This window comes from Pongo abelii, chromosome 18 (assembly GCF_028885655.2).
Source record: "Pongo abelii isolate AG06213 chromosome 18, NHGRI_mPonAbe1-v2.0_pri, whole genome shotgun sequence".
Taxonomy (NCBI): domain Eukaryota; kingdom Metazoa; phylum Chordata; class Mammalia; order Primates; family Hominidae; genus Pongo; species Pongo abelii.
In genome coordinates, this window is record NC_072003.2 from 84,396,444 (window position 1) to 84,422,680 (window position 26,237).

The following is a 26,237-nucleotide window of genomic DNA, read 5'->3' on the forward strand; positions in this document are numbered from 1 at the left end:
TATTGGTTTAGAAAAATGACATGAAGTCCCACTGGGGTATCTGCCCCAACCCCTCAACTGTTCGGTTCAGAGGTGATGTGATGGTTCTAGTTCAGCCTGGACTGGACCCTGGTAGGGTAAAGACATGATCTGTGGAGAGAAGAAATCAACTCCCCACTGGGAGGACAGAGGTGACACCTGACCCTGCTGGGCCATGCCAACTCTCCCCTTCAGAACAGTAGATCTGGACATCAGTGACTGCCACTCCACCTACTCTGGGGACTGCCCTTCTTCCCTGGGCAGCAGGAAAGCCAGGACTCAGAGACAGACAAAGCCTGAGGACAGCTGCCAGCCGCTCCCCTCTGTCCACCTTCCACTCCACAGCCTACCAGCAGCCAGAATCATCCTCGCCCTGGGGCTCTGCATACTCCCCCTTCCTCAGTTTCATTTACAGTGACTCCTGGCAGTTTCTGTCACTTGTCACCAGAGGACTCAAGAAGACATGCCTTCAAAGAAGACACACAAATGGCCAACAAGCACATGAAATGATGCTCAACATCGTTGGTCATTAGGGAGATACACAGCAAAGACAGTGAGATACAGCATCACAAAAGAAGGGCAATAATGTATTGAAGATGTGGACACACTGCAGGAGGGAATGTAAAATGGTGTGGATGCTTCCATGTTTGGGGTTTTTTTTTCATCATTCCCTTCCCTACAAGTTTTTTTTCCCTTTTTCTTTTTTTCCCCCCAGTGGGGACACTTTAGAGAATACTTGGCAGTTCCACAAAAGTATTAGAGTCACCGTATGTCCCAGCAACTCCACTCCTAGGTATATACCCAAGAGAAATGAAACACCCATCCACACAAAAACTTACACAGAGCCATTCAGAGCAGCATGATTTGTAATAGCCGAAAAGCAGAACTCGCCCAGATGCCCATCAACTAACCATGGCTATAAGCAAGACGCGTCCGGCCAGGGCATGGAATGTTATTCAGCCTTAAACCAAATGAAGCACTGATCATGCCACAGCACGATGGACCCCGAAGACACGATGCCTGGTGAGAGCCAGGCACAAAACGCCACAGACGAGATGACTATGAAAGTCCCTCAACAGGCGGCCAGGCGCAGTGGCTCACCTGTAATCCCAGCACTTTGGGAGTCCAAGGTGGGCAGATCACAAGGTCAGATCGAGACCATCCTGGCTAACACGGTGAAACCCCATCTCTACTAAAAATACAAAATCTTTAGTGGTGGGCACCTATAGTCCCAGCTACTCGGAAGGCTGAGGCAGAGAATGGTATGAACCCTGGGGGCAGAGGTTGCAGTGAGCCGAGATCGCGCCACTGCACTCCAGCCTGGGTGACAGAGCAAGACTCCGTCTCAAAAAAAAAAAAGTCCCTGAACATGCAAATTCCACAGAGACAGCAGATGAGCGGTTGCCAGGGGCAGAGGGCGTCGGGTTGGGGGGGGTCGGGGAACTGGGAAGTGATGGCTAAGGGGTGTGGGGTTCCTTTCTGAGGTGATAAAAATGTCCTAAAACTGACTGGGTGATGGTTGGACACTCTGTGGATGCACTAAACACCACAGAACTACACACAAGGATGGATTTAGTGCTATGTGAATTAAATCTCATCAAAACACCCCTGACATCCAAGATCTCCAACTTCTCCCTCAGAATGTTCCATTCCACATTCTCTGCAGTAATACAACAAGCAAAAGAAATCTGCCCACCAGGGTGGCAGCATGCCCTGCACACACCTTCTATCCTGACTTCCTGGCCGCCTCCAGCTCTCCAGGCTTCTGGGGCCTTTTCCCCAGGAGCAGGAGCGGGGTGGGAGCAGGAGCTGGACTGCTGAGTAGCTGTAGAGTCCAAGCGCAGAGGAGGAAGGGGCAAGTGCGCTTATCAGCAAAGAGGAGCAAACTGCTGAGGAGTCCCAGCCGGGCTGACCCTCCCCCATGTGCCTACCCCACACTCACAAGCAGGAGGCTTTGCACAGACTCCGTTCCCTCACTACAACTGCCCATGAGGGTTGGGTCCAGCCCAGTTTTCACTGTGCAGGCAGATGGTCGGCAGTCACTGGATTTTTCCCGCAAGGCAATATTCCAGTAAAAATCGCTGAGCTGGACTTGGCCCTGTAGCTGGCCCTCGCCTTAGTCGAAGTGCCTGGGCACTTTGGGCAACAAACAAGGGGTTTCTGCTGCAGCCAAGGAATGAGAGGGCAGAGACACACAGGGATCAGGAGCAGGGTCTGGCTCCTAGAGGGAGACTTGCTGAGTAAAAGGAAATGACGAGACAGCCTTTAATTCTCTGAAGGCACAAACCCGTCAGAGAAGAGACTCAGTTATGGTCAAAGACTCCACCATCAGATCAGGCTACAAAGCCACTGGCAGACTTTGCTTCCAAGTTTGTCCCCAAGGTACCACTCCCCAGCTGCTCATTGGTTAGGCCGATAATACTGTCCCATTCCAAGGACAGCTGCCCACGACCTCTACTAGTAAAACAGGAGACAGTAAACAATGTGCATCCAAACCCTGAATAATTAATTCAGATAAAGCAAAGACAGATAAAGCCACGTGCAGACCACATTCTGTGAGCTGATCCGTTTCAGTTTATTCTCAAAAAAGAGTCCTGGTCAGGCACGATGGCTCATGCCTGTAATCTCAGCACTTTGGGAGGCCGGGGCAGGTGGATCACCTGAGGTCAGGAGTTCAAGACCAGCCTGACCAACATGGTGAAACCCTGTCTCTACTAAATATACAAAATTAGCCAGGCATGGTGGTGCATGCCTGTAATCCCAGCTACTCAGGGGGCTAAGACAGGAGAATAGCTTGAACCCGGGAGGCAGAGGTTGCAGTGAGCCAAGATCCACAATGCACTCCAGCCTGGGCAAAAAGAGCAAAACTCCGTCTCAAAAAAAAAAAAAAAAAAAAATTTCCTAATCTTACTAACGTCTGGGTACCTTCTTTAGAGAAAGCTCAGAAATAGACAAGAGCTCAGTAGATTTAAATTGACAAATTGGGAGTCCCTATACCATGGTTTAAAACCACTGTTTTAAAGCAGTGGAAAAAACTTTTTTCAAACGAAAATCTACTGACTGCTAATACGTGACTTTGCACGCCTGCAGCTGCTGGGCATCTCCTCCAAGCTCTGTGGGAAGCCTGGAACTCACTCACTAGAGGTGACGGATGGCTGAGCTGCAAGATCTGTACGATCAGCCCAAATGCCCTTCCCTGATTGAAGGATGTCTCAAAACTCAGCAACAGCCTCAAAGCCCAGCTGGAAGCTGAATCTGGTGGCCTGCAAGGCATCAGGAACTAGGGGTATTTCACTGCACTAGGTCTGGCCTATGTTTATTCTCAGCCTAAAGGGAATCTGCTCCCGAAATGAGCTCAATCCACCTTTCTTGTTCCACACCCATGTCAATCTGTCCCTGTGCACTGCTTCCTCCAAAGGGTCAGCCACACCTGAGGACACTAGACCAGACACAAGAGAGCCACCCAGAGACGCAGCCAGTACTCACAGGGTCGGTGAGCATGGTTCTCAGGTGGGACGACAGGGCAAGCACGGCAAAGCAGTTAAAGATGACCCCATTGACCACAGAGTACCAGAAGTCTTTGGAAGGCAGCAGCATGACGAAAGTCACCACGAAGTCTGCATAGGCGACCAGAAGCCACGTCATGACAGCACAGATCATGCCGCAGCCGTCACGGATGAACCAGACCCGGTCAGCCACGTCAGCCTCGGAGGAGGAGGACGATGAAGAGTCATAGTTGTCATTTTCAGCCAGGAGAGGATGATGCTCGACGTCCCGGAGCCTGTGTCCTGATGGCTGCATGATTTCCCTGACGCACCCTGGGGAGGGGGACGACACACAGCTGGTGAGGCTCAAAAAGCTCACAAGCTACCTGAAATATGATGTGTTACAGTTTGTCCTTGGCCATTTCATGAAGTTAGTCTAAATACACACAGTGGGAAGGCACATAAAAACATAACTAAGATCTGAATTTTTAAATCTCTGACTTGATTGATTGCTTCACTACAACACAGTAAGTCCCACAGTACAGGTTATGCCTACATATACAAAACTGTCACCTATGGCCAGCCGTGGCCACATACAAAGATTATGGAAAGCACAAGCTAGACGTGAAGTCCCAGCACCGGGTTCCCCAGCAGCATGGAGAGGAGCTCTGCTGTATCACTGTTGCGCTTGCTCCCCTGAGCCCCACCTGTCCCTGCTCTGCTCAGCAGCTCACCTCAATGCTCCCAAGCAGGTGCTCGGCACACACTTCAGCAAGCAGCATGATGAAAGAATGACGAGTAAGTCACTGGTTCTCTATTCATCTTTACACCGCCTCATACACATTGACCTCATCGGTCTTACCTGTTTTTTCTCAATTTGATTCTCAGTTTATCCTCACTTATCTGTGATGTTTTTGGAGCAGACTCCCATTTTTATATCTCTGTTCCTTGACACTCTATCCTGCTTCTAGAATGCCCTTCATCTCTATTTGAATCTTTTTTTTTTTTTTTTTGAAACCAAGTCTCACTCTGTTGCCCGGGCTGGAGTGCAGTGGTGTGATCTTGGCTCACTACAACCTCCGTCTCCCGGGTTCAAGTGATTCTCCTGCCTCAGCCTCCTGAGTAGCTGGGATTACAGGCGCCCACCACCACGCCTAGCTAATTTTTTTGTATTTTTAGTAGAGATGGAGTTTCACCATGTTGGTCAGGCTGGTCTCAAACCCCTGACCTCAGGTGATCCATCCGTCTCAGCCTCCCAAAGTGCTGGGATTACAGGCATGAGCCACTGCACCCGGCCTCTATTTTAATCTTTTAAAAGTTTCCTGTTTTTGTTGTTTTGGGGAACACAGTCTCCCTCTGTTGCCCAAGCTGGAGTGCAGTGGCACAATCAGAGCTCACAGACAAGGTCTGACTATGTTGCCTGGGCTGCTCTGGAACTCCTGGGCTCAATCCTCCTGCCTCAGCCTCCCAAAGTGCTGGGATTACAGGTAGAGCCACCACGCCCAGCCTTTCCTTCATTTATTAATCCATTCTTTTGCAAGCCATCCTTTTGACACTTCTTCCCTATTTCCAATAGCATCTGATTTCTAAGAACATACAAGATCTAAAGAAACTAAAGAAAAAAGTAGGACCGGGCACAGTGGCTCATGCCTGTAATCCTAGCACTTTGGGAGGTCAGGAGTTTGAGACCAGCCTGGTCAACATGGTGAAACCCCGTCTCTACTAAAAATACAAAAACCAGCCGGGCATGGTGGTGCGTGCCTGTAATCCCAGCTACTCAGGAGGCTGAGGCAGGAGAATTGCTTGAACCTGGGAGGCGCAGGTTGCAGTGAGCCGAGATCACGCCACTGCACTCCAGCCTGGGCAAAAGAGCAAGACTCAGTCTCAAAAAAAGAAAAGAAAAAGAAAAAAGTGGGTCAGGTGCGGTGGCTCATACCTGTAACCCCAGCACTTTCGGAGGCAGAGGCCGGTGGATCACGAGGTTACAAGTTCAAGACCAGCCTGGCCAAGCTGGTGAAACCCCGTCTCTACTAAAAATACAAAAATTAGTCAGGCACAGTGGCAGGCGCCTGTAATCCCTGCTACTCGGGAGGCTGAGGCAAGAGAATCGCTTGAACCCGGAACGGGGGGGCGGGTGGTGGAGGTTGCAGTGAGCCGAGATTGCACCACGGCACTCCAGCCTAGTGAAGAGTGAGACTCCCTCTCCAGAAACAAAAAGAAAAAAGTGCACTTTTCCTGGTAACTGTTTTGACTGCTTCTTTGTCTGTACGCCCTTCTCTTGTCGGTGTTTGCTCTGAGAGTTGTAATATCACAGATACACAGCCAGGGAAAGGAAGAGACAGTCAATTTCGCCTTAGCTTTCCCATGGGGAGAAAATAATGACAAATATTTTAACGAACTGACCCTGGCACCTTCTCAGAGCAGGAGCGCTCCTCATGTTTTAAGCAGCCAGAGTGCAGAAACCGTGGCTTCTGAAATGTGAATAAAGGAGTGTAATAAGAATATTCTCAGAGGTCAGGTCACTACAACTGAGTAACAGCACTGGGTGCTGTTTTTCAAATCTGGGTGTGACTTTTTCTTTTCTTAAATGCAACTGGAACATAGCAATTATGAAAACATTTGCCGAATGAACATGTGGTGAGGATTCATTCGCCAAATACTTTAAAAAATTTCCTCTCGATGCAAAAATGCTGACTGGTACAAGAGCAAAATGAAATTGTTTTCCAAAGTCAGTAAAATAGCCCTATTTTTCAATCAGATAAAAGCAGCTTTAAAACATGTTTAAGGCTGGGTGCAGTGGCTCACGTCAGCACTTTGGGAGACTGAGGCAGAAGGATCATTTGAGCCCAGAAGTTTGAGATCAGCCTGGGCAACAGAGTAAGACGTCATCTCTACAGAAAATAAAAATTAGCCAGGCATGGTGGCTTGCGCTTGTAGTCCCACCTACTAGGGAGGCTGAGGTGGGAAGACTGCTTGAGCCTGGGAGGTTGAGGCTGCAGTGAGCCATGATCATGCCACTGCACTCCAGCCTGGATGACAGAGAGATCCTGTCTCAAAAAATAAAAATAAATAAATACATGCTTAAGGCTGAGTGTGGTGGCTCACACCTGTAATCTCAGCACTTTAGGAGGCCAAGGTGGGAGGATCTCTTGAGCCCAGGAGTTTGAGACTGGCCTGAGCAATGTGGGAAGACCCAATGTCTACAAAAAAAATTGTTTTTCATTAGTCAGGCATGGTGGCACGTACCTGTAGTCCCAGCTGTTTGGGAGACTGAGGTGGGAGGATCGCATGAGACTGGCAGGTTGAGGCTACAGTGAGCCACGATCCCACCACTGCAGTCCAGCCTGGGCAACAGAGTAAGACCCAGTGTCAAAAAAATTGTTTTAATTAAAAAAAATTTTTAAAATAAGCATTTAAGTGAAATAGAAAAAACTAAAGATCAAAAGACCTTGGACAGGCCCCTTAGCCAACCATTCCTTCAGCATTTTCTGAACCTACATCTTCTAGATCTGTCTGCTCAACATCCCCTGCAAATACCTTTGCAGCACCACTGCCTCTACATAAACCCCATTCACCCTGCAGGGCCTAACTTTTCTCTCTTCTAGGCAAGCCACCCTGAAAAGGGAGTTCTCTTTCTTCTGAGAAGCACTTTGTGAAGAGGTCTCTAGACATCAGATGTGACTATCTGGAGATGAAGGCTGAAACTGCTTCTGCCTGCACCACTAGTAAAGCCTGACTGTCAGGGGGCTGAGAAAGTACCTGGAAGTTTCTCTGCCCTGGGCACACTCATCAGCTCTCCCTCCCAGGTACTTACCACTTGCTACCTGAGAGCTCTTGCAGGTCCCACCTCCCCACCTGATGTCAGCCCCTCCAGGAGGGTCTGGGTCTCCTCCTGCTCTGTCCCCCTCGTGCCTTGCATGCTGTCTGGCGCACAGCAAGGGCATGTTTGCTAAAAGGCAGATGCAACAAAAAGCAAGCAGTCCCTCTCTCAGATTCCAATCACCTCCTGCTGACTTCCATCTAAGTTTCTTGGTGAATCGTATCTGTGGGCCCAGGTACATCAAGGCCGTAAGCTGAAAAATTCCTCTGAGCAGAACCATTTTGCTTTATGGTGACTTCTCTAATAGGACACGTTCCATGAGAAAAGGAAGGGTGCTTGCCGGGCAGTAAAACAAGCTATACTTTTGTCAGAGCACAATGTTTGGGCAGTCTGAACTCTCTCCAGAAAGCAGGGCCTCTTGAAAGTCTTCTAAAGGCACACATGTGACACCTGAGCCAGCTCAGCTCCGCCTTCCTGGTTCAGGTCCTGGTGAGACCTCCACAGAGTGCAGGATGCTGCTGTGGCTCCATGCCTGACCTGGGGGTGCGGATGGCAGGCACGGCTGTGTAAGGAGAGCGCCCACAGACACCAAACACTGGCCATGGCAGCATGTTCCTATAAGCACATATTAGGGTGACATATATAACACTTGAGGGCTTTAGTGCCATGTCTGTAAGATCCATTAGAAGTCAACAGGAAAATAACATGAGATCCAAAAATCGCTTTATTTTCAAGAAAGCAACAAACGAATATAGCAAGGTTAGGCTGGACAAATACAGCTCTCAGTAACACAGTGCACTCGTGTCTCTGAGTCACTGTATTTACACTTGAGTAACGCAACAGGAAGGGAGGGGAAGAAATGAAGAAACCATTCCTTTACATGGAACCTAATCTAAAAGCAAACAGCACGGCCTTTTGAGATGCGGTATTAAAATGCACACATCCCTTAGGAGTAAGGGCACAGCCTTATTCTGCCCTGAATTCCAAAACCACCGTTGACTTCATACTCAAGACAGTTTCTGAGGGAACCGTGAAAACACTGGGCACTCTCACGCAGATATCCCAGCATCACTCTTCAACCCTAATGGCCGATTTAATGGGATTTCCTCAACACTCCTGAACCTAAGCTCTTTCTCGGCACGTTAAATAAAGCCCTGTTTCCCAGAACACCAAAAGCAACACTACAGATCTCCATATTTAAAAGGACAACCACACAAGCAAAAACTTTCCGTTTCAGGCCGGGCACAGTGGCTCACGCCTGTAATCCAGCACTTTGGGAGGCCAAGGCGGGTGGATCACTTGTGGTCAGGAGTTCAAGACCAGCCTGGCCAACATGGTGAAACCCCGTCTCTACCAAAAATACAAACATTAGCCGGGCATGATGGCGGGTGCCTGTAATCCCAGCTACTAGGGAGGCTGAGGCAGAAGAATCGCTTGAACCTGGGAGACAGAGGTCGCAGACAGCCAAGATCACGCCACTGCACTCTAGCCTAGGCAACAGAGTGAGACTCCGTCTCAAAAAAAAAAAAAAAACAGACAAAAAAAACAAACCACTTTCCATTTCAGGTGGAAAGCGGGGTATTCCCCTCATCTTGTGATACTGGCCAAGAACTCATCAATTCAATTCATGGAGTCCCCCCCACAGATAGATACACCCTCCTTTTAGGACTGGAAGGCAGCGGGTGAAAAGGAAGGTGTGCCTGTCAGCTTCGCACCACGCCTCTGCTTTGCCACACGCACAGGTTACCTTTTTAGTAATATACAAGCTAGTGTCAGCTATGAGAAAGGAAACAGTGATTAGACCCTAAATAATCACACTCTTACCTCACAAATTATTTCTAAACATCACTTGAACATTTTGTGCCGTTTCTTCAGGATCTTAAGGTGCATACTGTCCTATGTGATCGGATCTGAAAGATAATAAAATCTGATCAGAAAAAGTGATTTATGACAGACGTGTGTCATATTTCTTAGGGTATGATTAATTTCTGGAGCATATATAAGCAACGTAACATTTGACGCATCAAGTTCTGTCACTCAGAACCATCCTTAAGTATGAAATCATTGCTCTTCTAAGTTTTGATTACTAGGTAAATTCACAATCCTGGAAATCAAGTAATTTATTTTAAATATTTCCATTTACCCTCCTGCTCTTTTAGCCCCAGTGTTAAATACAGATCTATAAGCTAAAATCCCTCCAGAAAAATCCCCTAGGGCAGACCAAATCTGGCTAGCCTACACTTCTATCGTCGATAAGCTGATTTACTGGTCACATTAAAGGAATCACAGAACAGACAGACAGAGCCTGTGAGGCAGGAGGGGTGGACTAGAACGGCAGGCCCTGCTGTGGGAGGGGCGAGGAGGTGAAGGAAGACAGTGGAACCCGGTGAAGGCCACTCAATGAGAGCAGAGACTCCTGGCACGCATCTCCCACGTGGCTCCCCGAACCCCGACAGGTGGGAGGGTCGAGGAATCCTCTCCAGCACTAATATGACCCAAGAAAAAGGTCTAAAGACTCTGTGATGTAGGGAAAACCCAACAAGAAGGTCAGATTCACTGTCAGACCTCCCTAAGTCGAGGGCCACAGGGAAACCCCCGCCACGGACAGAGAGGTTCCAAGTGCTTGTCGTAGCTCCATTATAAAAAAAGAAAGTCCAGGCCAGGCACGGTGGCTCACGCCTGTAATCCCAGTACTTTGGGAGGCTGAGGCGGGTGGATCACGAGGTCAGAAGTTCAAGACCAGCCTGGCCAAGATGGTGAAACCCCGTCTCTACTAAAAATACAAAAATTAGCTGGGAGTGGTCGTGGGCGCTTGTAATCCCAGCTACTCGGGAGGCTGTGGCAGAGAACTGCTTGAACACACGAGGCGGAGGTTGCAGTAAGCCAAGATGGCACCACCACCACTGCACTCTAGCCTGGGCGACAGAGCGAGACTCTGTCTCAAAAAAAAAAAAAAAAATTAAATCCAAACACGATTCATGAAAGAGCACAAAACAGAAATGAAGGGTAAGAGTCCAGAACACGCACAATGCACAGAGAAGAAAACGTCAACAGGCATAGGTAAAATTCACATTCTTCAAAATAAGAGAAGAGATTGGTTCTGTGAAACAAAAAGAGGAACAGTTTAAGAACTTCCTGGTTATTCTACAACGAAAATACAACAGTCTATAGATTCTAAATTTTCTTTTTTTTTTCTTTTTTTTGAGACGGAGTCTCACTCTGTTACCCAGGCTGGAGTGCAGTGGCACGATCTCGGCTCACTGCAAACTCCGCCTCCTGGGTTCATGCCATTCTCCCGCCTCAGCCTCCCAAGTAGCTGGGACTACAGGTGCCTGCAACCACACCTGGCTATTTTTTAATATTTTTAGTAGAGACAGGGTTTCACCGTGTTATCCAGGATGGTCTCGATCACCTGACCTCGTGATCTGCCCGCCTTGGCCTCCCAAAGTGCTGGGATTACAGGCGTGAGCCAGCGTGCCCGGCCTCTAAATTTTCTTAAACAGAATTGGACGAAAGAGTAGAAATGGGCCAGGCGCAGTGGCTCACGCCTGTAATCCCAGCACTTTGGGAGGCCGAGGCAGGCGGATCACAAGGTCAGGAGATCGAGACCATCCTGGCTAAAACAGTGAAACCCCGTCTCTACTAAAAATACAAAAATTAGCCAGGCGTGGTGGCGGGCGCCTGTAGTCCCAGCTACTTGGGAGGCTGAGGCAGGAGAATGGCGTGAACCCGGGACGCGGAGCTTGCAGTGAGCCGAGAAGGCGCCACTGCACTCCATCCAGCCTGGGCGACAGAGTGAGACTCCGTCTCAAAAAAAAAAAAAAAAAAAAAGAGTAGAAATGTCCCAGAGAGGGGAACTAGAAGACAGAGAGAGAACACTGAGGAGAGAATGTAAAATAAAATTAGAAGATCGGGTCTGTAATCCCAGCACTCTAGGAGGCTGAGGCAGGCGGATCACGAGGTCAGGAGATCGAGACCAACCTGGCTAACATGGTGAAACCCCATCTCTACCAAAAAAAAAAAAAAAAAAAAATTAGCCAGGCGTGGTGGCGGGCGCCTGTAGTCCCAGCTACTCGCGAGGCTGAGACAGGAGAACCGCGCGAACCCGGGAGGCGAAGCTTGCGCGAACCCGGGAGGCGAAGCTTGCAGTGAGCCGAGATCGCACCACTGCACTCCAGCCTGGGTGACAGAGCAAGACTCTGTCTCAAAAAAAAAAAAAGCATTAGAAGATCGGGTCAGGAGGTCCACCTTCCAAACAACAGAGGTTGAGCAAAGGGGTCCCCGGGAGAAAAGGGAGCAAGCAGATCTCCTTGTGGTAGGTTTCGGCTCTGGCTTCGGCGCCGGCTGCCTGGCTCCTCCGCTCCATCTGTAGCTGAGATGCTTCCACGACAGTGCTTTTTCTGCCTGAGTCAACCCCCAGCTGCTGTCTGTCGTCTGAAACCAAGAGCCCTGACTAGTTTCTGAAAACATATTCTGGGGTGGTCCCAATAACCCAAGATGGCTCGCTGTCTCCCGCCCCAGTGTGCCACGTCTCCACCTGGGCCCACTCTGTGGAGGTCCCTGTGCCCATCACACCGACTGCAAGATCCCTCAGGGGTCGCTTCTCCCTCAAGCTTCTGCCCAGGCCCTAGACAAACACTGACACAGCACTGGTTCCCCAACAGAGCTCCAGCTCTCAATCCCTTCTGAACCCCTTTTTTTTTGAGATGGAGTCTCACTCCTTTGCCCAGGCTGGAGTGCAGTGGTGCGATCTCTGCTCACCGCAACTTCCGCCTCCGAGGTTCAAGCAATTCTCTTGCCTCAGCCTCCCGAGTAGCTGGGATTACAGGCGCATGCCACCACTCCCAGCTAATTTTTTGTATTTTTAGTAGAAATGGGGTTTCACCATGTTAGCCAGGCTGGTCTCGAACTCCTGACCTCAGGTGATCCGCCCACCTCAGCCTCCCAAAGTGCTGGGATTAGAGGCGTGAGCCACTGTGCCCAGCCTAAATGCAGTATTTATATATAGTAACTTTATTCAAATATCTATGCACCAGCCAGAAACTTGAAATGCTTAGTAATATTTTGAACTGTTTTCCAATGAGCTTATCTTAGCAATGTCTTAAAATCGGAAACTGGTTTGCAAAATTCAGGACTGTGAATCGCAAGCATCAGGTCTACACCAGATTTTCTACAATGAGATCAAATCTCCAATTAATTTTATAAATTTAAAAAAGTAACCACTTTGGAAAGCAGTCTGGCACTTTCTCAAAGTTAAATACCTACCCTGTGACTCAGAGATTCCACTTCCAGGTATTTACCCAAGAAAAATAAATATGAATATGAACACAAAAACTTGTCCGATACTATTCACAGCAGCTTTGTTCATAATACCCCCAAACTGGAAACAACCCAAACCCATCAACAGGAAACAGATAACAAACACTGGTGTATTCACATAATGGCATACTTCTGAGCAAAAAAGCAGGAAAATATTACTGATACAAGCAATATGGCTAAATCTCAAAAATATTATGCTAAGTGAAAGAAGCCAGACACGGAAGAATATATACAGTGTGATTCCATGTGTATGATATTCTAAATGAGGCAACCTCATTTATTTAGAAAGAAATCAGAATAAGGATTTGAGCCCAAGTAGACGTGACTGTGGAGAGGACCAAGGTAACACTGTAAGTTGACAGACATGCCTGTATCTTGAGAGGGAAGTGGGTGACACAGGCATATGCGTTTGTCAAAACAAAATACAATTTGCTGTTTAAAAAAAACCCAATAGACTATACACTTTAAATTGTGGGGCCGGGCACAGTGGCTCATAGCTATAATCCCAGTGCTTTGGGAGTCCAAGGCAGGATCACTTAAGCCCAAGAGTTCAAGACTAATCTGGGCAACATGGCAAGACCCTGTCTCTACAAAAAATTTTTTTTTTTAATTGGCCGGGCGGGGCCTGTACTCCCAGCTGCTCAGGAGGCTGAGGCAGTAGGATCGCTTCAGTCTCGGAGGTCGAGGCTGCAGTGAGCCGTGTTTGTGCCCCTGCACTCCAGCCTGGGCAACAGATCAAGACCCTGCCTCTAAAATAAAATAAAATAAAATTGTGCATTTCACTGTACATTAATCATGCCTCAATTAAAAACACGAGCAGGAGAAAAAATACCCAGCACAGGTATGTACGGCCGGTGTGACAGTGCAAGGGTGCGGCACAAGGCAAGTCCCAGCGAGCAGAGTCACTTTTCTTCCTGGATAACCTGCGTTCCTGAGTCCAGACCCTCTCTTGGATTTACTTGTATCTGTAACTTCAAGCAAGTTTCTTAAGCTCTTCACCCTTACTTTTTTCCTTGGCTATAAACAGAAAATGTATTTCTCAGGAACACACTGAAAACAAGTAAACAAAAGATACCAGTATTCTCTGGTGATCAGTGACTACAGAAAAGAACCAAGACATAATTATTTTTACCACTGCACTGCTAAGAATGTCCACCCTAGAGTCTGGTATCCATGTTTATATTAAAATACTATTTAAGCTTGTCATTGCTTTACTGTTCATACACCCACTTCAGCCCCATAAAAAACGGAATTAAGCAAACCTGTTTTAGGACAGAAGCATACAAAACAAACTCAACCCCTGCCATGAACAGTCTACTCAATTCACACATCGGGCTGGGGAGTTGGGGGGTGGACATCCAAGCACATATTCTGTGCAAGGCCTCAAGGACGTGCAGCCAAAGACAGCCTGAACCACAGGAGCACAGCGCACACAGCAGCGGGGTGGGAATCCAATGTGCAAAGTGCTTTCCCCGAGTTAGCAGCAAAGTGTGATCAGGGAGAGAAACGAAAACAGCTACTTCTGGAGGAATCAGAGGAAGTGTCAATAAAGACAACAGACAGCATGGGTGGGCCCCAACAGACCAGCAAGATATGGACAAGAGAGGACAATCATGTGAGACAGCACAGAGGCAGAAGGGAATTCAGCATTCCAGAGGGGAATGTGACCAGAAGGACAAGCCTGAGGTCCACTGGAACCACAGCCTGAATGCCATGCTAAGAAACCTGGAACTCTGGACTTCACTCTGCTCAAATGGGAGGCACCAGACCTTAGGTAAACCAGATGGTTTAAAAGATAACTGGGGCTGGGCGCAGTGGCTCACACCTGTAATCCCAGCACTGTGGGAGGCCAAGGTGGGTGGATCACTTGAGGTCAGGAGTTCAAGACCAGCCTGGCCAACACGGCAAAACCCCGTCTCTACTAAAAATACAAAAATTAGCCAGGCATGGTGGCCAGTACCTGTAATCCTAGCTACTTGGGAGGCTGAGGCAGGAAAATCACTTGAACCCTGGAGGCTGAGGTTGCAGTGGGCCAAGATCGCGCCACTGCACTCCAGCCTGGGCAACAGAGCAAGACCTTGTCTCAAAAAAAAAAGAAAAAAATTAAGTAAATGGATGGCAAGAGCCAGGCTTCTCACTGTTGGGGTGGAAGTTTCCAGGTAAGCAAGAGGAGGAAGCTAGAATGACCTACGTTTTTGGTTTAAGAAAGATACAAGCAGTTGCATATGGAAATATCTACAGATATGTATACACACATGGGTTAGCATCCACACATATATTTACTTGTTCTGTCAGCTGAGACGGCCTAGAAGCAACACACCAACAGCCACCAGCACACCTAATTCCCAGATCTTGGTTTGTTGTTGTTGTTGTTTAATATTCAAGATGGGATCTTGCTATGTTGCCCAGGCTGGTCTTGAACTCCTGGGCTCAAGCGATCTTCCGATGTCAGCCAAAGTGCTGGGATTATAGGTGTGAGCCACCACAGATCTTGGTTTTTAATACCATTCTCTAATAAATAAAAGGAACCAGGACCGAGGCAAAATATATATATATATATATATACACAAGATGAGCCTGGAGCATCTTGTATTGCCAGAGAATAATGAAGTGTTCACAATACACACACACAATCATGGGGACAGGTGGGCTCATGAAAGGGATATAGGAACCAAGTGAAAGAGCTCCCAATGGCCAAAGCTTTTTCCAGGAAAATAAAATAGTATTGCTTTATAACCCAAAGCATCAAGTAAACATGCACGAGTCCAGACTGATATAAAGCAGTGGCTGAATAAACAGAAAATAGACAAATACCCAGCGCCACGAGTCCGAGGAATGCCGGCGGCTCCTCCTCCTCCAGCAGGGAAGACGCTGCTCCCCACCCCTCAAGTATGGCCGTTCACAGGGACAGTTTCTAATGAGTGGAGTACGGAAAGGAGGAAAATAACTTTACTGAGGAGAAACCTGGCAAACACCAACTCAGTCAGCCAGGTGTTCAAGGCCACATCCATAGCAATGAGTTCGTGTGGACAGAATGCAGCCTTGACAGGCTGTGGCAAGCAGGTCCTTAGTCTAACTGCATCACCCAAATCTAGTCGTGAGGAAAATATCAAACAAGTCCCAAGAGAAGAGCATCCTACAAAAAAATCCCTGACCCACAGCACTGCTCACAACTGCCAATCATCCAAACAAGGATTGAGAAAGCACCTGAGAAAGCACCACAGCCAAGAGGGGCTAAAGAGACGTGCCCACTCATGTCCTGTGTGATCCTGGGTGGGATCCTGGGACAGAGAAAGGACATGAAGGAAAAGCTGCAGAAATCTGAATCAAGTGTGAATTTTATTGACAGGAGAAAGCGTGGGTGGAGTAGGGGGATGGTCCACAAAGCGGAATGATCCTTCCTCCCTGGAGGAAGAAAGGGGAAACCCGGGGATGAAGAGAAGTGAAAGCAGTTCACACTCAGGAAGACGAGTGCTGAGTGTCTCAGCAGAGAGAAGGAGCGGGGCTGCGGCGCTGGGAGGGCCTATGGAGACCGCAAAATGGAAATGGGGTGGAGAGGCGGCAGCCAAGAGGGGCCTGAACCATTACCCTGCAGGGCCCAGACAATGCTGACACCTTAAGTGTCTCATAGAGGATGGGAACGGCTGGTCCTTTTATCCAAAAGCCCAGCCCAGCACCATAAACTTACCCAGGGCTGGAGATCAGCCAGGATGATGGGCTAGAAAAGCAGAGTAACAAAGGCAAGACCAAGATGCAAGCGGGAGAGGCCAACCTCAGAGTCCAGGGGGCAGGAGGCGAGGCCTGGTAAGCCAAGTGACTGAAACTCAGGGCACGGAGGGCCCGAGGAGCCTGAGAAACAGACTCAGAGGAAGTGAGGGGCAGGACTGAGGCTGGGTCCAGGGGGGAGCTGTAAGATCCGGAGGCAGTGGTTCCTATGGGCCGTGCAAACAGGGGGCCACATCCAGGTATGTCACCAGTCCGGATGAGTCAGGGAACCTGAGTCAAGGTGGGGAAGGCTACAGAGGGAGCTCACGTCCTCACTCAACTCACAAAAGGAGCGCAGCACTCAGCTGACCCGCTGCAGTGAGCTGATGGCGATCGTGCTCCTAAGCGCTCTTGCCATCAACTGGCAATCATGAAATATTCAGTTTGTCCTTTCAAATCCTACCACAGGAAATGATGCTCTAAGAAACCATGATTTTCTACTCAAATTACTGAATCCAAAGATCAGAATATTACTTTTAAGGAAAAAAAAAATCCACACCAGAATATTAACCCAACTCAAGCCAAATCTCAATGACATACTGTCACATAAGTCATACAGCGAATAGCGACCTCGCCTGACCTTTCTAGAAGGGCATTTCATATTCAAATAATCACTCTACAGTAGGATCAGAACACTGCAGATCAAAAACATGGCAAAGTGGGGGAACACACACAGCACACGATGAACTGTGGAAGTGGGAGACGGAACACCAGTCTCAGGAGTGAGGGGCAGTGAGGGGCCTGGGGGACAACACTGACTTCCCTCCCCCTAGCCACACCCGGTCTCTGACTGGATACTTTTCCTCCACCCATGTAAACGCCAGGAGCACCCGGGCTTAGTCCTCAGTCTTCCCTTCATCTACATGCTATCCACAAAGGAGCTCATGCGGAACCTCAGTTTCACGAAGTTTAAACAAAAAAAGGTATCTGGAAAACCTCAGGCTGACAATGCATCACTAAGGGCGTCTATCCAACTGGCCACTCAACAACTCCAGCGCAGGAGGGTCAAAGCAGAACCTCCTCCAGTCAGTCACGACCCCACTCGTTCCCATCTCAATAAACAGCACACCACACCCAAAAAAAAGGCCCCGCCCTTCATGTATCTCATTCCCTACCTCTCCACATCTAGCTGATCAGCAAGTCCTATAGGGTGCACCTCTAAACCTACCCCAAATCCGACCACTTCTCCCACCTCCTCACCCGCCCAGACCAAGGTCCCATGAGCTCTCACCTGGGGAGTGCTCAGATCACCTGCTAACCAGTCCTCTCTCTACTCTCATGCCTCTGCTCACCCAACGGTCCAGTCCCCCATGCAGCACCCAGCATGGTCTTCTACAGACATAAATCAGATCATGTCACTCCCCTGCCTAAGCTCGTGCAATCACTGCCTTTTCAGTGAGAATAAAGTCCCACCCCACCCCCTACTCCATCCCACCACCATGGCCTAGAAAGCCCCCCTCCATCTGGAGCCTGCTGGCCTCCCTTCCTAGCAGCCTCTCCCTGGCTGCTTGTTCTGCCATCACCTCAATGGAATGTTACTCATAGTATCCCCAGCACTCCCGGGTTCACCACGCACTCCACAAACATTTGTTGAGTGAATAAGTAAGGGAAGGAGGGTGCTTGAGGGAGACAAGAAAAAGTAGAAAGGAAGTCCACAGGCAAATGACAGGGGCGTGTGATAAGATCTGCCAGGGGAGTGGGCCAGAGGCCCAAAGAGCCTGGCAGAAAAGGAGTAGAAGAGAAATGCACAAGGGTTACAGAGAAAGAGGGAGAAGGGGGTGAAGAGAAAAACCCCACCTGTAGGGAAGTCACAACTTCAGGTCCAGAAAACATGTGCGCGGGACCTCACTAGAGCACGCAGGCCAGAAGAGGTGGTCTCCAAGGAATGCTTACTCGTACCCCAAAGGTTCCCCTTTCATCCCTGTACGAGAGCCACAACCTAACTTTGACAGTCAAATGGAGCAGCTATTTTTAAAAATCCCAGCATGGTAACTAAACCCTCAAGAAATCTAAATCCAGAAATAAAAAGAACTCTAGAGTTCCAAACCTCATTAAGCGTCCTGTCCCAGGGAATAGCAGAGCCTGAATCAGGCTGGTATTCCCAACCTCCTTCCCTATCTTCCTAGAGTTTCCTTGTTTAATACAAAATGAGCTTTTATAATGCCAGATTAACCAGAGTTCAAAATACTAAGAAAATGACATATTAATAATACATTAGCTCTCAATTACAAGTTAATGACAACATAAAACATTCGAAGGTGAGAAGAAAGGCTATTTACTGAGCATCTACTCTGTGTGTCAGGAGGTTTACGCATGTGACCATCACCCTAAAAGCCAGGCATACCGTGAGCTCATTTTCAGGATGACAAAACTGAGTCTTAGAGGCTAAGTGCCTTGCTCAGATCCACAGCCAGTTAGGGTGGAGTCAGAACTGTTTTGACTCCAAAGCCCGTGTTCTTCCATTAAAATACACTGGCTTCCAGAGCACTCAGTTTTAGCAAGTGCATTCTGTAATGAATAAATTGAATGTGGGAAATATGGAATCTAAGAATTCAAAACATTTCAGTGAACTGTAAAAGCTGGTCTCCAATGAGACTGGAAGCCTCTCTAGCTGACTGCCCCTCCTCACGCGGTGCTGCAAATGAACGGCAGTGTTTCCCGGTGAACCAAACCACCAGCTTAACATAGAGCTCGCGTCTTTTTCCAAATCAGTGACATTCCTCATGCAACCAGGATTGATTCACCACCTTTTAGCCTCTGGACACAAAATTCCTCCATTCCTACATGTATGACGACACTTCCCACTTACAGCTCTGATCCTTCTCACCTTTCCCACAACCCAAGTTTAGGCAGCCCTCATCTCTAGCCTGTACCTCTGCAGAACGCTAACTTCAAGGGTCACTAGATTCCAATGACTCTCCACATGGCTGCAGGAGTCACCGTTCAAAATCACAGCACAGGCCAAGGGTGGCGGCTCACACTTGTAATCCCAGTGCTTTGAGAGGCTAAAGCAGGAGGAACACGTGAGTTAAAAAGACCAGCCTGGGCAACATAGCAAGACCCTGTCTCTACAAAAAAAATTTTTTAATTAGCTGGGCGCAGTGGTACACAGCTGTAGTCCCAGCTACTCGAGAGGCTGAGGCAGGAGGATTACTTGAGCCCAGGCGTTCAACACTGCGGTGAGCTATGACTGCATCACTGTACTCCAGCCTGAGTAACAGAGAGAGACCCTGTCTCAAAAAAATTAAAAACCTAAATAAAAATTCCTTGAAAAATAAAATTAAATAATTTTAAAATAATATATAGGGCTAGGTGCAGTGGCACCGGTATACCTGTAATCCCGGCACTTTAGGAGGCTGAGGTGGGCAGATCATTTGATCTCAGGAGTTCAAGACCAGCCTGAGCAACATGGTGGGACCCCATTTCTATAATTTAAAAAAAAAGGAGCCAGGTGTAGTGGCATGCACCTGTAGCCAGCCCCAGCTACTCAGAAGGCTAAGGTGGGAGGATCGCTCCAGCCCAGGAGGTTGAGGCTGCAGTAAGTTGAGATCATGCTACTGCACTCCAGCCTAGGTGATAGAATAAGACCCTGTCTCAAAAATAGTAATAATAATAAATTAAATAAAACAAAACCACAGCACAGGTCACAAAATCAACCTGTTGCAAAACCTTCTGGCTCTCCCAACCTTTCCAGCTCAACATTCCCCACTCTCTGCCATATGGTGCTCCTTTGGATTCCCCTTACCTCGCCTTTCATAGCTCTGTGGTTTTGCTCCTGTTTCCTCCAATGAGAATTCTTTCTCTGCCTTGCCAAATTATTCATTCACCAAACAGTTTTCAAGCACCCACTACCTATAAGACACCATAGAAGAACACAGTGTTTTCAAAACCGTAAGATGCTGAACCAAAATAAGGCACTGTATGGGCTCCATAGAGAGTCTGGGTTTGACTAGAGGATTAATAGGATTCTACTGAAATGTTTTTCAAGAATGGAATGGAGGCTGGGCGTGGTGGCTCACGCCTGTAATCCCAGAACTTTGGGAAGCCAAGGCAGGTGGATCACTTGAGGTCAGGAGTTCAGGACCAGCCTGGCCAACATGGTAAAAACCTGTCTCTACAAAAATACAAAAATTAGCCAGGCATGATGGCAGGTGCCTGTAATCCCAGCTACTCGGGAGGCTGAGGCAGGAGAATCACTTGAACCCGGGAGGCGGAGGTTGCAGTGAGCCAAGACCACGCCATTGCACTCCAGCCTGGGCAACAGAGCAATACTCCATCTCAAAAAAACAAACAACAACAAACAACAACAACAACAACAAAAGAATGGAATGGAATGGAACTCAGTAGCAAGCACAGGGCTAATAAGATTACCAAGACAAGGATATGTTTGTAAATAGAGGCAAAGAAACCAGCAAATGGAAAAAACAATCAAAAAGGCAAGAGATAGGCCGGGCGCAATGGCTCACGCCTGTAATCCCAGCACTTTGGGAGGCCGAGGCGGGCGGATCACAAGGTCAAGAGATCGAGACCATCCTGGCCAACGTGGTGAAACCCCATCTTTACTAAAAATACAAAAATCAGCTGGGCGTGGTGGCGTGCGCCTATAGTCCCAGCTACTCGGGAGGCTGAGGCAAGAGACTCACTTGAACCTGGGAGGCAGAGGTTGCAGTGAACTGAGATCGTGCCACTGCATTCCAGCCTGGCGACAGAGCGAGACTCCATCTCAAAAAGGCAAGAGATCGTAAATGATAATTCACATTCCCATAACAAGCAGACCAAAGCAGACACAAGAGTTAACATCAGGAAGGAGGGACTGTCTCCCCCTCAGAGGCAAAGCAGAAGAAAATGACTGATGGATAGATATTCAAAGACATTTTAGTTAGAAGGGAACTAAGGTTGAGAGCTGTCCCTGTGGCCTGTGTCTCCTCCATGTTCTAGAAGGGACAGTCATTTGTCAATGGCAAAGCACAGCAGTATACAGTATTTTCAAGTAGGAAGGGACCAGGAAAGAAGTAGGATATGTAGTAAATAATTTAACCAGGCCAGGCACAGTGTAACATGCCTGTAATCCCAGCACTCTGGGAGGCCGAGGCAGGTGGATTGCTTGGGCCCAGGGGTTTCAAACCAGCCTGGGTATCATAGTGAGACCCTATCTCTACAAAAAATAAGCCGGGCATGGTGGCGTACACCTGTGGTCCCTGTTAACTGGGAGGCTGAGGCAGAAGGAACCACTTGAGCCCAGGAGATCAAGGCTGTAGCGAGCCATGATTGTGCCACTGCACTCCAGCCTGGGCAAAAGAGCAAGACTTCCCTCTCAAAACAAATAAACAAAAAACAATTTAACCTTATTTAATCTTACCCAAAAAGAGGCCTGGCCTTTGTCCTCAGCTAACAATATGATGTAGGGTGAGGGCGGAGCTCTTCGTCACAGGGTATCAGTCTATCTGGGAACTAAGATCAACCATGTGGGCAATCAATCAATCAATCAATCATGCCTGTATAATGGGGCCTCAATAAAAACTGACCACCAAGGCTCAGGTGAGCTTCCCAGGCTGGCAATACTCCATGCATATTGTCACACATCAATGCCAAAAAAGTAACGTGTTCTGAGTCCACAGGGAGAGGACAATCGTGCCTTTGGTACTTCCCCGGACCCCACCCAAGGGTGGTTTTGGGAACCACCACCTGCACCCCCCCGCAAAAAAAAGCCAACTTGCAGTTGGTATCACAAGTGAGGGCAGTCCTGTGTGGACTGGCACTATTCCTGCTCAGCTTTATAGCTAGCTAACTGGCACAGTCCAACTAAACTCTTCTCAGATGTTACAACCGAAGGGTCACACAGCAAGTTGTTAACACTGACCCTGGAGACTAACTTTGGGAATAAGAAATTCCAGTGAAAATGACAGTTTTGACTTTATGTTCTGCTCTAGGGTTTGAAAAAAAAAAAGGGTCAGGAACAGTGGCTCACGCCTATAATCCCACCATTTTGGGAGGCTGAGGCAGGCGGATCACCAGAGGTCAGGAGTTGGAGACCAGCCTGACCAACATGGAGAAATCCTGTCTCTACTAAAAACACAAAATTAGCCAGACACGGTGGCTCAGGCCTGTAATCCCAGCTACTCGGGAGGTTGAGGCAGGAGAATCGCTTTAACCCAGGAGGTAGAGGCTGCAGTGAGCCAAGATCGAGCCACTGCACTCCAGCCTGGGCAACAAGAGCGAAACTCCGTCTCAAAAAAAAAAAAGTACTTCTAAAGTTAAAATATTAAAGAAACATACCCCAAAAAGCTGCTTTAGTAAAATTATCTTGTATAGTTGTCCAATCAGGAACACTATTCAATGTTCATCCCAAACATTAACTTTCTATATGAACTTATTTCTAGACCCATTTCCTTTGTTAATTTAACAAAGATTGTATTATTTATATCAACAAAGCATCCAAGCCAGCAGGTAAGTTTCAGTAAGAATGTAAAAGTACGTTCATACTTTTGACTGAATCAAGATTGTTCTTATATAAAGTTCATTTCAGTGCTTTCTTTCTCACTGAGAGGGCCATTCTATTCATGCTAATACTCTTCTGTTCTTGAAGAGGATTTGTTTTTACAGTTCATTGATTAGCAGGGCTGTAAAGTTTCAATTCATTAATCTGTCAACTGAGGCAGGCTCTGAGCCAATGGTAGCAGAAGAGTTCCCATTGTTATTTAGCGAATCTTTTAGGAATTACCTTTTCAAACAGTCGTCTTCTTCAACTCACAAATCAGAAACAAATGTGGACCCCTAACCATCTATTTTCCAGAATGTTCAAGAATTGCAATTTAGTTAATACTTCAGTTCCATTCCATATTTCAAATATCCCAAGAGCCTTTCACTTTAACCAAGTTCTGACTTTTTTTTTTTTTGAGACTGAGTCTTGCTCTGTCGCCCAGACTGGAGTGCAGTGGCGCGATCTCGGCTCACTGCAAGCTCCGCCTCCCGGGTTCACGTGATTCTCTTGCCTCAGCCTCCCGAGTAGCTAGGACTACAGGCGCCCACCACCATGCCCAGCTAATTTTTGGTATTTTTAGTAGAGATGGGGTTTCACCGTGTTAGCCAGGATGGTCTCGATCTCCTGACTTCGTGATCCGCCCGCCTCCCAAAGTGATGGGATCACAGGCTTGAGCCACTGTGCCTGGCCAAGTTCTCACTTTTAACAAGCAAATTTAACAAAGTGACTTTTTTTTTTTTTTTTTGAGATGGGGATCTCACTCTGTTGCCCAGGCTGCAGTGCTGTGGCATGATCTCGAACTCAAGTGATCCCTCCACCTCAGCCTCCCAAGCAGCTGAGACCTCAGGCGTGTACCACCATACCCGGCTAATTTTTTTTATTTTTTTGTAGAGATGGGGATCTCACTATGTTGCCCAGGCTGCTCTCCAACTCCTGGGCTCAAGTGATCCTCCTGCCTCAGCCTCCCAAAGCGCTGGGATTACAGGCATGAGCCATGAGCCACCGCGTGCGTATCAGGCCACAAAGTGACTAAAAGGTGATTTCAGGTATGTAAACACTGTAAAACATAACAAAAAAGAGATTCTTCATCTGTGAGGTGAAGAGTTCAGAAAAAAATATTAATACACATTGACCTAAATCTCTAAACCCCTTGGGACAGTAAAGGTAAAATAGATAAATACGTGCGCTTAAGTGCATACACTAAGCAGACTGCAAATGCAACACTGTAGCAGCGATTTGCCCAGCACTGTATACAGCCCAGACAGTAAAAGCAGCTATAAGGTAGGTAGCCGCATCAACACTGCCTCTTACCCTCCAATTTAACTGCCACAATAAACTGCTTCTTCATAAGCTAATAAAGTGTGTCTATCTAACTGAGTGTGACAAAGTTGTAGAAGGAACCACACCAGGAGAGGTGAGCCTTACTGCCCTGAAGGCTGACCTGACTGTCCAAGATGCCCTTTCAGGCAACTAACACCCAAAGATGACTGACGTGGAGCAGGAGGGAAGATAACTAGGAAGACGGGCAGAGAATAAAAGAGAAAATTTACAGCTTAAGAGGAAGAGAAGCCACCACACGAAGTGCGAGACTGCTCATTGTAATACATGCCTATAAAAAAACTCTTTACAGCTTACACAGGGTTTATAGCTGCTCTGTAACCACCACCCCGTCATTAGCCACACAGAAAACCAGGGCTCGGAGAGCTGAGTGTCACGGCCAAGGTCAGGCAAAAAGCTGGGGCTGCAATCCGGGCCCGATCCCGAGAGAGCAACTAAGGAATGACAAGGGGGCACCTGGAAGGGAAGTCAGGTGCGGGCACGGAGGTGCCCCTAGGAACTCCAGAAGGTCGCAGGTGTGCGGCGGGGTGGAGGAGACAGAGCGGCGGGACCGACGGAAGGACAGAGCAGGCCGGGGGCCAGAAGTGGCCGGGAGACCCGGGAGTGAGCAGCCCGCCCGGCCCAGCCCGCCGCACTCACCCGAGGCCCGGGCGGGGTCGCCCGGCGCTGCGGCTCCTCCCGGCCTGCGGCGGCGGCGGCGGCGACTGCAGCGGCCGAGGCAGGGACGCATCATGCGGCCGCGCTCATGGCCGGGCCGGAGCGGGCCCCGCGGCTCGGCTCGGCTTGGTCCCCTGGGTCCCGCCGGGCAGGTCGGAAGGAGGCTGCCGCCGGGCAGGTCGGAAGGAGGCTGCCGCCAAGCAAATGCCTGAGCCCGGAGCTTTGGCTGGATAGCGGGGCGGTGCGAGCCCCGGAAGTGAACCCGACGAGGTCAGTGACGTCACGCTGGCGCAGTTCCGGCCGCGCACCTCCAGTGGAGAGGGGCGCTCGAGTCGGTTTGAGGGGACCCGGAGGCTCTTACAAACTGGCAGTTCATTGAGAAAAGGCAGCTTTTAGTCACAGTGCCTCTCGCTAAGAGAGATGCCGCCAAACTGAAGTCCGGAGGAGAAAGGATGGGGGCTACGGGCTGCCGCAGGGTCCAAGCCACGCCGTTAGGCTGCGGAACCGGGTTGGGAATGCCCTGAGCGGAGTGTGTACCCGCGCCCGCGGCGGTGTCTCAGAGGCAGCTCCAGGTGTGGCCTGTACTATGTGCGGGGATGTGACCTAAGGAAATGGGAAAGTAAGGGAGCGGGAGTGGAAATCGCTGAGCCAGAAAGCACTTGGGAAAAGAGGAAAGCGCCCTGAACTGGGGATTGGAGGCCTGACTCCTGAGGTCCGCGGAGCCCCCGGCCTCCTCCTTGAGCGACTTGGACGCTAGAGCATCGCCACAGTCCCTTCCATATAGGAAGCCCTAAGTGTTTGAAAGTAGGAGCATGTATTTTAAGGCCAGGCGCGGTGGCTCACGCCTGTAATTCCAGCACTTTGGGAAGCCAAGGCGGGCTGATCACTTGAGGTCAGGAGTTCGAGACCAGCCTGAACAACAATGGTGAAACCCCGTTTCTATTAAAAACACATAAATTAGCCGGATGTAGTGGTGCACGCCTGTAATCCCAGCAGCTACTCGAGAGGCTGAGGCAGGAGAATCATGAACCCGGGAGGCAAAGGTTGCAGTGAGCTGAGATCAAGCCACTGCACTCCAGCCTGGGCGACAGAGTGAACAGTCTCAAAAAAAAAAAAAAAAAGCATATCCTTTTTTTTTTTTAAATAAAATTATGACTCTCACACAAATATAAAATGAACATGTCAAAGATTTCATTTAACTCATTAATGATGGTATATATACAATGCTCCACTAGAGCTCTAGATAGCTTAAAGACAAAAGTAAGACACCATAAGACGAGATAACCCAGAAGGGTATGCCAGAAAATACCTACTTGTTCAATGAAGACACCTAAAGAAAACCAGAATAAGGCTG

General features: G+C 48.5%; 1 protein-coding gene across 6 annotated transcripts in view; it reads right to left on the reverse strand.

Moving 5' to 3' along the window:
* Positions 1-25,981, reverse strand: part of ZDHHC7 (zinc finger DHHC-type palmitoyltransferase 7) — a 38,380-nt gene extending 12,399 nt beyond the window's left edge. The window contains exons 1-5 of one of the 6 annotated variants that reach the window (XM_063717391.1): positions 24,866-25,136; positions 20,153-20,259; positions 9,148-9,233; positions 6,750-6,847; positions 3,505-3,836 (exon numbers count right to left, since the gene is read on the reverse strand). In XM_063717391.1, the coding sequence (XP_063573461.1) occupies positions 3,505-3,819 (315 nt within the window). In that variant the 5' untranslated portion in view covers positions 3,820-3,836; positions 6,750-6,847; positions 9,148-9,233; positions 20,153-20,259; positions 24,866-25,136. Of the gene's footprint in view, positions 1-1,960; positions 2,073-3,504; positions 3,837-6,749; positions 6,848-9,147; positions 9,234-14,925; positions 15,100-20,152; positions 20,260-24,865 lie in introns of those variants that run through there. The other 5 variants (XM_024233864.3, XM_054534222.2, XM_063717390.1 and 2 more) reach the window with 5 other exon arrangements.
* Positions 25,982-26,237: the final 256 nt, after the last annotated feature.